Source organism: Alosa sapidissima, chromosome 4, assembly GCF_018492685.1.
Source record: "Alosa sapidissima isolate fAloSap1 chromosome 4, fAloSap1.pri, whole genome shotgun sequence".
NCBI classification, from domain to species: Eukaryota; Metazoa; Chordata; class Actinopteri; order Clupeiformes; family Clupeidae; genus Alosa; species Alosa sapidissima.
In genome coordinates this window covers 29,889,794-29,899,793 of record NC_055960.1, presented here as the reverse complement: position 1 = coordinate 29,899,793, position 10,000 = coordinate 29,889,794, and the positions used below count along the sequence as shown (strand labels likewise).

The 10,000-nt window shown below is 41.4% G+C and overlaps 2 protein-coding genes across 3 annotated transcripts in view; one reads left to right on the top strand and one right to left on the bottom strand.

Annotated features, from left to right (window-relative positions):
* cpne5b (copine Vb) overlaps positions 1-10,000 on the bottom strand; it is a 173,971-nt gene that overhangs the window by 52,152 nt on the left and 111,819 nt on the right. For both annotated transcript variants that reach the window (XM_042088310.1, XM_042088311.1), the window contains 2 exons: positions 6,887-6,990; positions 522-626 (listed from right to left, as the gene is read on the bottom strand). In XM_042088310.1, the coding sequence (XP_041944244.1) occupies positions 522-626; positions 6,887-6,990 (209 nt within the window). The remainder of the gene's footprint in view (positions 1-521; positions 627-6,886; positions 6,991-10,000) is intronic.
* LOC121706522 lies at positions 2,937-4,982 on the top strand. The gene is made up of 5 exons (XM_042088343.1): positions 2,937-3,616; positions 3,752-3,838; positions 4,096-4,260; positions 4,396-4,482; positions 4,722-4,982. Coding segments are annotated over exons 1-5 (822 nt in total). The 5' UTR covers positions 2,937-3,135; the 3' UTR covers positions 4,724-4,982.

The window sequence follows — 10,000 nt, the reverse complement described above, 5'->3', positions numbered from 1 at the left end:
ACACAAACCTTTCTCTGATCTTTCCTGGAGTGAGTCATCACAGCCACACACACACACACACACACACACACACAAATAATGTTTTTAGTAATGCATATCCACAATGCATTATAAACTATTTATATGTCATCAAGTACAATATATGCCATACGCCTCCATAATGACTGCTGAATGATTATGGCTCTCATATAGGGATAAAACATTATATTGCCTTTGGCACTTAGCACCATGGAAACGGAAATGTGCTTGGCCAAGTCGTGGCATTATTGTCAATACCATTATCAGGTGAAATAGGTCATGTGATCGTTTACGCTGATCTGGCTCTACGTTGACCAACCCCAGGGGAGATGATGTGAGACAGAGGAGGTGGAGGAGAAACGAGGGGAGACCGTGAGAGAGAGACAGGAGGTATAGAAGAAATTAGGGAAGATCCTAAGAGAGACAATAGAAGTAGAGAGGGGAAGAGGGGAGCCAATGAGAAACAGCGGAGGTATAGAAGTGTGAGTTAGCGGTGGCTGTACCTGTCATAGTCTCCGTTACAGAGCGCTCGAACGGGGATGTTGAAGGACTGCCATACAGGATTCAGAGTGTTCTTCACCACCTCTGTCTTATGGCAGATAGTAAACCTGAAGAGAAGAGAAGAGAAGAGAAGAGAAGAGAAGAGAAGAGAAGAAGGGAAGAGAGGAAGGTAGAGAAGAGAAGAGAGACAGAGAGAGGAAAGGCAGAGACGACAAAAGAGCAAGAGAGAAAGAGAATGAGAAATGGAGAAAGGAAAAAGAGGAGATCAGGAGAGAGATGGAGGAAGAGAAGGAGAAACAGAGAGAGGACAAAAGAAAGAGAGATATTTAAGAGGAAAACACACAAGGAGCGGTCATCGGTGCAGAGAGATGAAAAGTGGCCTGCGTGATTTCTGACAAAGGGCAGCGGATCCAAGATGCTTTATTCCCATCAGCGGCCATTCAGGCAGGACACATTTCCCATAATGCCCCCTAATGGAGCCCATCTCCGCAATATTTCATGCAATTGTCATTTCCAACAAAAGATGACCTTTGACGGCGAGTCAGTCTGCAATAAAGGCAGACGAGCATTTTGGATGTTATCCCAGAACAATGAGATGAGGAGCGGAGAAGAGGGACAACACCGAGGGACGCCGCGGAAGTACGGCGGGAGGCAGGCGGACGCTGCGCTGCCCTGCACTTAATATTCTACACCATGATCTGTTTTTGCCATCGCAGACTTAGGGGAAGGTAAAGTGAAGCCGTGGCGATGAGAAGCAGGAGAGTGGAGAAAATACATCTTTTATTCATGCGTCTCTAATTGGTTCATGGTCCAGCAGTTCCTGGAACACAAAGGCCTGAACTTTGCTAATTTGTGGCTGTTGGGGAAAAAAGCAGAACTTCCTCCAGTCAGACAAATGATCCGAAATGAGGGGAAAGGCTAATCAAGAACTGCTCACCGTGAACAAAAAGACTTCAGAACTCGTTGGGAACGTTCTCCTAAAAAACACTTCAGAATGCATCAGGAACTTTTTTTTTCCCAGTGTTCAGAGCACTTCAGGAACTTTCTCCCCAAAAGAGCTCGAGGAGGACAAGGAATCAGAGGGCAGGACTGAGACAGCTTGATCTGTTGATTTGTTGCTGTTATTTGTTGACATTCCTTCATCTGATGATATGTTTGTTGATATATTGACAATCCTTCATCTGATGATATGTTTGTTGATACAGTATGTTGACATTCCTTCATCTGATGATTATCTTCAGTATTTATGTTCTTATGTTACTTTATGTAATCTTTGGTCTGGCAATACAAATGTCTTACTATTTGTCATGCCAATAAAGCAACTTTGAATTGAATTGGATTGAATTGAGAGCGCAGGAAGTGTGGGAGAGAGGAAGTCTTTGTGAAGGCGAGCAGGATTGGCCCCGTAACTGCGCCACGTCTAAGCCAGATGTGAAAAGATATTAGCCAGGCAGAGGTGCATTCAAAAGACCAAACAAAAGAAAATGTTCACATACAGCTTTGGCTTTGCTTTGAACTCACTGCACACAATTTCAAAGGCACAAATGGTCTTAAAGGTCCAGTATGTAGGAAATAATGGAAAATAAATTGTAACCATTCCAAAAATTATCACCATATGTTGTCAGAGAGTAAGGAAACACGATGAATTGAAGTAATGTCTTATTTGACAACATTACTCTAACCCGTAAAACCCCGTAAAACTCATGAAAAAAAATGAGTTACGGGGCGGAATCTCTTGGAATTTTCGTTTATGTTTTGAACGATTAATTCTAGAATAGCGTATTAATAATGGGCTAGCGCGTCCTCCTATTTGGGTTGCCAAATTAGCAAAGGCCAACTGTCAACATTTGTCAGTTGTAGTCATGAACGCCTACGAGAGGCAGGCAAATTTCCAAAATTAAAACAAGAAACACATTAAGTGGACATCGGAGGAGCTTCCTGAGATAGTGACGTCTTCATCAAACGAAGAATATCGTTTGACGCAGAGCTGGCCATATTTCTCCACAACAGGTTAACAGGCTAAACTTAATCTGCATCACTAAATTCAGCTAAATATGTTACGTTGGTTAGAGAGGTATTTTTTGTTTTCACTGTTTTCATAATGTGTAGCTGGGTCATGGTTGGAGAAACGTTAAAGCAGCTGCAGGTCAACTAACGTTAGCTAAGCCTTCATTACATCTGGCAACCCAGAAGAGGCTCCGTCTGGTAGTCTTGAGAACGTTCACCAGTGTTTTGATTTTGGCCTACAGAACGTTTGGTAACAATCCTACAAATCGCACCTTTAAATCATTAAAACAAGTGTTCTGGAACTCTGCCGACATCATTATTTGGAATGTTCTGAACATTCTAAGCAAAGATTCTAAAACAGAGCTTCAACAATCATTGATTCTAAGTAGCGCAAAGTAGAATACTGAGGTAGAACACTGCATCAGTTTGACCTGGCTGCACCAGAGATAACATTGAGAGAGAGCTTTCTGCTGGCGATTCTGCACTTATTCATCAATCATCTGTTTTCATAATTGTTTGATATTGTTAATCCAGTATTTCCTCACTACAAAAGGATTGAAAAGCAGACCATTTTAAACATCTTTAGACCAAATAGAGGCCTATTTGAAGATGGAGGTGAGAGGAGAGCGTGGCTGCTTCATGGAAGCCATGAGAGCCATCTTCAATACCATCCGAGACCGGCTCAGACCAAGGAGGGCACGACAGAGGACAAAGAATTATAGAATCTGTCGCAACTCTGCCATGGCCAAGTCAGAGAAAAAGATTGACCCGAAGAAACATCTGTCATCTGGGCTGAACACCAGGTTGACCAAGAGAAACCACTCAGCTGAAACCGCTAACGTGGACACTGCTGAAAGAAGGATGCAGGAAGATGGAGCTCCTGGAGAACTTAAGGAAAGACTGAAGTCTTCTCTGCGGGCTGTTCAAGTGAGGCGCAAGCCACACTGGGTGCTCCAGAGAGGCTGGGGACAAAACAAGATGGAGGACACTCAGGCCGGAGAGGAACTTCAGCCTACTCAACCAGCCAGTGAAAAGGTCAATATGGAGGATACTCTGCTTGAGGAAAATCTTCAGCCTGCTGAACCAGCCAGTAAGAAAGCAAATAGCAGACCTGAAACTACAAACATATATGCCCACAGTTTAGTAGCTTTCATGGGCATAGTATTATTGATCATAAACTGCTTCTTCATGCCCACAGTTAACCTTTTTCCATTTTTTATAACAGGCTGGGTTGTGGCCTATGGTCAGATGTGGCAGGAAATAACCGAGCAGGATGGTCCTGTGCTTTGCAGCAACATGCCCATCATATACTGTAAGTAAATGTTTTTAGTTATTCCGTTATTGGTTATACTGTATTTTCAGTGGAGATATTCATTGAAGTTGTCTTGTAGTGTAGGACTACATTCAATCCATATGCAGGAAACTGGCACTTTGGTCATCTGCCACTGTTAATAAATGTCCTTAAATTGATACTGATGTTGATATTGAGACAATGAGTCAATGTTGAATGTCGCTGCCTGTCTGACTCAAATGTTGCTGTTGTCGTTGTTGTTGTTGTTGTTGTCACAGCCGGCTCTGGCTCCAGCTGCCATTTCCCGGCTGAATGGGCCCTTGACCATCTGACCTCCCCTGAGGAGCAGAGGTCATCAGAGAACAAGGATGGACCAGTCAGTGAGAGGGCAAACATGGAGGAGACTGAGGCCGGAGAGGATGTGCAGCCTGGTGAACCAGCAAGTAAGAATGCAAATAGCTCAGACCTCACACTGCTTACTTACGCCCAGAGTTGAACTTTTATGGGAATAGCATAGACAGGCCATAAACTGTTTATTCATGTCCACAGTCAACCTTTTTCCATTTTTTTTCTAACAGGCTGGGTTGTGGCCTATGGCCAGATGTGGCAGGAAATAACCGAGCAGGATGGTCCTGTGCTTTGCAGCAACATGCCCATCATATACTGTAAGTAAAACGTTATACCAAGTACAACTATATTTTCAATGGAGATCTTCATTGAAGTTATCTTGTAGTGTAGAACTAGGCTTAACCCATGTACAGGAAACGAGCACTTTGGTCATCCGCCATTGTTATTACAGTAAACGTCCTTAAATTGAGTAAATTGATGCTGATATTGAGAAAATATGTTGAATGCTGCTGCATGTCTGATTCATATCTTTATCAATATCTCGTTAATGCTCCAGGATGACTGGACTTTGTGAATGTGGACAGGTGAGTAGAGCATGGGGAGCAGGACAGGCCTTACATCATTGTGGACAGCCAAGAAACATCTACTGCCAAGCAACATCTACAGTATGGTCCTTCAACTGTTCAGATACCTTTCAACTACATTTACATTATATTACATACTTACTACATGATTATCATTAACACCGTTACGATGTATTACACTGATATCTCATTAAGATTCTACATCAAATAAATACATTTACATACAGATTAAACTTCAAGTGTGTGTGCATGTGTGTGTGTGTGTCTATGAAAGCATAAAATAGAACTGAACTCAGGAGTAGTTACTTTCTGATTTGCTTCTGCAGCTATAGGTGCTGCTTGCCAAATTCAGGCAATAATAAAGACAAAAAAACTATATATTAGTGGTAGTCAATATGGTGGATAAGAGAAAATAAATTTAAGACTTCATGACTCTATGTCACAAGGAAGAGTATTGGACCTGTCTGTAATAAGCAAATTAGTAATAATAACACATTAATATGAGTATTGTTTTATTTCTTCATATGTAGGCATTTTGCATTGTATTATTATTGCATTATTGTTGTTATCATTGTTATTTTATTATTTGTAAATCACTTTGGGTCAACCCTGTTGCATTAAATGTGCAAACTAAATGCAATTAAATTCAATTGGAATAACTTGACTTGACAAAAATAAATCTTGAATGCGTGGATTTAAGGGGATCGTTCTCTTAAGGGAAGAGGATAGATAGACTTCTCCGCATAGCCTGTCTGCCTCTTCACCCCCTCCATGTTTGGATACTGTCTGTCCACTATAGCCACTTTTTACCACTGTCTTTCTGCCTCAATTTTTGCGTGCTATATTAGCACATATGCATAACCCCTCCCTCCATGCCACAGCCGAACTGTGGCCACACATACCTTTTCTTAATATAGTTATATATATAGATATTTAGATATATATAGACTTTATTCTTGCACTGTTGCACTGTTGGACTTACTCATTTGCACCATCACCATGACACTCACTCACACAGAGCACCTTACCTTACCCTACTATGCACAGAGAATCACAGGCTCAGTCCCTGCCTGTCATTGCAAGCGCCTCTTGATTGATTAATCACCCACTATGTGGATACTGGTTTTAGAATTGATTTAGATTAAGTGTTATTTAGTATAATTTGTATTTTAGTATATTTAGTATATTCTTTATCTTCTACTGTCCTTATTGCTTAGTTGTGTTTTTTATATTATATACTTTTAATTACTTTTTTCTGCTGTTAGTGAATGTGTGTGTGTTGTCTGTATGCTACTGAGACCTTGAATTTCCCCTGGGGATCAATAAAGTATCTATCTATCTATCTATCTATCTATCTATCTATCTATCTATCTTCTGAGTGCACAAAACATGGGCATTAGATTGAACAAGTGAATTTGAGCACCTGGAGGAGAAAAACGTGTGTCAGTGTGAATGACCCCTTGAATGACCCCTTACATTTGAAATGCATTTGAGCAGAGAGAAAAGAAAGAAAAGAAAGGAAAGAAAGAAAGAAAAGAAAGAAAGAAAGAAAAGAAAGAAAGAAAGAAAACGCCATGAAAACATCCAACATTCACCAACATGCACCTCTGCTCAGCACATTTGAGCCTTTGCTTGATCTTGTAGTTATCGATCTCATGCCAGCTCCTAGCCAAGGCAAGTATAGATGCTCATCATTCAACATTCATTATTTGCGTTCCTCCCTATCTATAAATACTGTTGTTAGAACAACAAGCAATTTCTTCCTCTTTCACAAAGGATGCATAGCTAATTGCTAATAGCTAATAGCTCTGCCTTGTATTTGCTACTTGGCAAAAACACCATTTGCTGATTCGGATCTCTGATACTACATTGTCTCTGTGTATTGTGATTGTGCAACTGCAGTGGTGTGGTGGTGGGAAAGCTGTTACAGACAGATGCTAATCCTCTAAGCTTTCACTTCACGAGCTTTCTGTATAAACATCATAAAACTGTGTTTTATAGCTCAGGAAGAGCATCCTCAGCAAATAGAACCTCCTGCAGGGGGCATTAAAAAAAACCTGCAGCAGACACAGACACACACACACACACACACACACACACACACACACACACACACACACACATACTGTACACTTACGTGCCATCCTCGTTACTTCTGTAAAACACCATGAAGGGGTCCGACTTCCCAAAGAAGTCCTTTTTGTCCAGCTTATTGGCACAGAACTGCATGGTGGCAACATCCTGAGAGAAAAGCACACACACACACACACACACACACACACACACACACACACACACACAGAGAGAGACAGTAAGTTGTTAGTCCACATGGATTACACACCTCCTTAGAGTTTCTCCACCGGCTGTGTGTGTGTGTGAATAGAAATAAAACAGTGCCATCGGCACGACAAAGCATCCTAATGAGAACAGTGAGTGTGTGTGTGTGTGTGTGTGTGTGTGTGCTAGAGCAAACAAGCTACTGCTCTTTCATCTGCGCCTAAAGGGAAACGGTGAACTCATTAGGATATAATCTTAGATAGCACGCCAATGAAAACAAAAGAGCTGCAGGGGGGGGGGGGGGGAGAGAATGGATCTTATTCCCCCTCATGCACTCACTCACATCTGAGGCTGAAAATGAGCATCACCATCCGCTGCACCTGCTGATTTCCTGCGTCCTCCATTTAGAGTAATAAATATTGAATCAAATTTAATTGACAGATAAATACACACTATATGAAAGTGCAACCAAGATGGAATAGATAATGAGTGGTTTTATTAGTTCATTTGTAATATCCGGACTATAACTCTCCTTAGAATGGATGGCAATGTTACCAATGGCAACCCCGCAGCAAAATAGAAAATAATTTTCCGGGTGGGATGATCCAAAGCCAAGACAATGAGAATGAGAACCTGTGATCTCACACACACCACACACAACTCACCATTACTCACACACACCACACACAACTATATCTCAGGCCACAGCTCTCTCTCTCTCTCTCTCTCTCTTACACACACACAACACACACACACACACACACACACACACACACACACACACACACACACACACACACACACAACTACATCTCAGGCCACAGCTCACCATTACTCACACACACACACAACTGCATCTCAGGCCACATCTCTCTCTCTCTCTCTCTCTCTCTCTCTCTCTCACACATACACACACACACACACACAGAGAGAGAGAGAGAGAGAGAGAGAGCGAGAGAGAGAGAGAAAGGTGCATGTTTAGGCTACACTATGGTAAACCGCAGAATGTTTACAGCTCATACTTGAAACGCTCTGCCTGCCTTCTCAAAATGTGCAAGAGAACAGGTTGTCATAGTTACCAAGTGTGCAGGGAATGTGTGTGTGTGTGTGTGTGTGTGTGTGTGTGTGTGCGCGTGTGTGTGCGTATGTGTGCGTGTGTGTATTTGCAAAGTACAAATGTGTGTTATGAGGGGTTGTGTGCCAAATTAAGTTTCCTTTTGCCATAAGCTTGCCAACCCTCTACATACACTGAGATGTACTCACACACACACTACTTCAGTGTTTCCCACAGAATTGAATTCTATTTGTGGTGGTAGGTTTGCAGAATTAACTTGAATGCAAGTTTTTAACAAATTAGTGCAGCGCGGTTATGATTCTAACTAGATTTAAGCACAATTTAGTACAACCAGGAAAATCATTGTGTGGTGGTCAATGTTGATATTGTGGTGTGCCGCCAAAAATAAGTCAATGTATAGGAAACACTGCTACTTACTCCATAACACTCACAATCCCTCTACATACACCAAGATGTACTTTCTCTAACACACACAAACTCCTTACTCAATAACTCTTACAACCCTCTATATACACTGAGATGTACTCACACACACACACACACTCCTAACTCAACTAGATGTACCGCATAGCGGTACAAAATATGACCGCCACTCAGTCCTGTACATCCTTTTCGCGAAAATAAATCACACTTCAATTTGTCTCCATCTTTTACTCCATCCCCCACTCTTGAAACTTTTGTGTATGCTTGTTTGGCATGCCTGAGTGTGTGTGTGCGGCTGCACAGAAAGTAGCCTACTGGTGCTGAAAAGGTGAATAGATTGTAGAATAGCCAAAGAAGATGTAGCATTGTTATGAAATCTCTAAACAATCACAAGTAGGGCAGTTCATCCATTGCAACTGGATTGATGAAAGGTCACTTACACCTGTAGGCTACATTGTATTTAGGAAAAGCAAAAGGTATCAGCATAATGTTATTTATTTATTTATTTATTTATAAACAAAAACATCTCTGTCAGTTCCATGCCGTTTTCAACAGCTAGCAAAAACAAAGGTAATTTCATGTGATACTTTATTGTCAATGCACAAATTAAGCAACAGTAGTCTGAAACGTTATTGTTAATGCACAAATTAAGTAACAGTAGTCTGAAACGAAATGCTGTTTTACATCTAACCAGTGGTGCAAATAACTGACATGTCCAAATGGGCCTTGATGAAATGCGTCGCTAGACTGTTCATACACATTTTAACGGGCCAAAGTTGAAGAGCTGTTGTCCGTTATTGTTCGTGCAAATATAGGCTGATTCATGTTCCCTTGCATTGTGTAACTGAGGTCCATGGCTAGTCTGGCTTTCACCAGACCAAGCTCAATCTTTTAAGAAATCAAAAAATAAATAGCGGGCAGATCAGAGCCGGGTTCACCCAGCCTAGTCCATAGGCACCCGATATTTTTTTAATTTTCCGATTGAGATATCCACGCTCTGGCTATTCTAAATGCAAAAATGCATCAGGGAGTTATGACAAAACTGTAACTAACAAACTAGATCCTAATAGAAAGCTGTTAGCTTCCCTAAGCTACAGGTAGGCTTATAAGGTAGGCCTATTTAAACATAAATTGTCAATAGGCTATGCTGGCGACACAAATAAAATTTCCTTTGGAAACCAATGGCTTACGCCCAGTACCAAGCGGACTTAAACTGCCATATCGTGGCGAAAAGTTGTAATAAAATTCACGCAGCTCCAAGAGTCAAGGAAAGCGCGAATGAAGTAGCCACTTCTAAATGGGACCCACTACACAGTAACTTAAGGTGTGTTGCTAAAGCAGCCATAATGAAATGAAGGTGTCATTGTTTGGATACTTCACACACACATGCTTTTTAATTTCACAGACTACAACTACCAAGCTGGAATCAAAGCACATCGATTCCCCTCTCACACCCTGCACGCACTTAAAACAAAA

Coding starts and splice junctions, on each gene's coding strand:
- LOC121706522 (XM_042088343.1), top strand. CDS start 3,136: ATGGAGGTGAGAGGAGAGCGTGGCTGCTTCATGGAAGCCATGAGAGCC. Junction 3,617..3,751: donor TCAGCCTGCTGAACCAGCCA/GTAAGAAAGCAA, acceptor TTTTTATAACAG/GCTGGGTTGTGGCCTATGGT. Junction 4,261..4,395: donor GCAGCCTGGTGAACCAGCAA/GTAAGAATGCAA, acceptor TTTTTCTAACAG/GCTGGGTTGTGGCCTATGGC.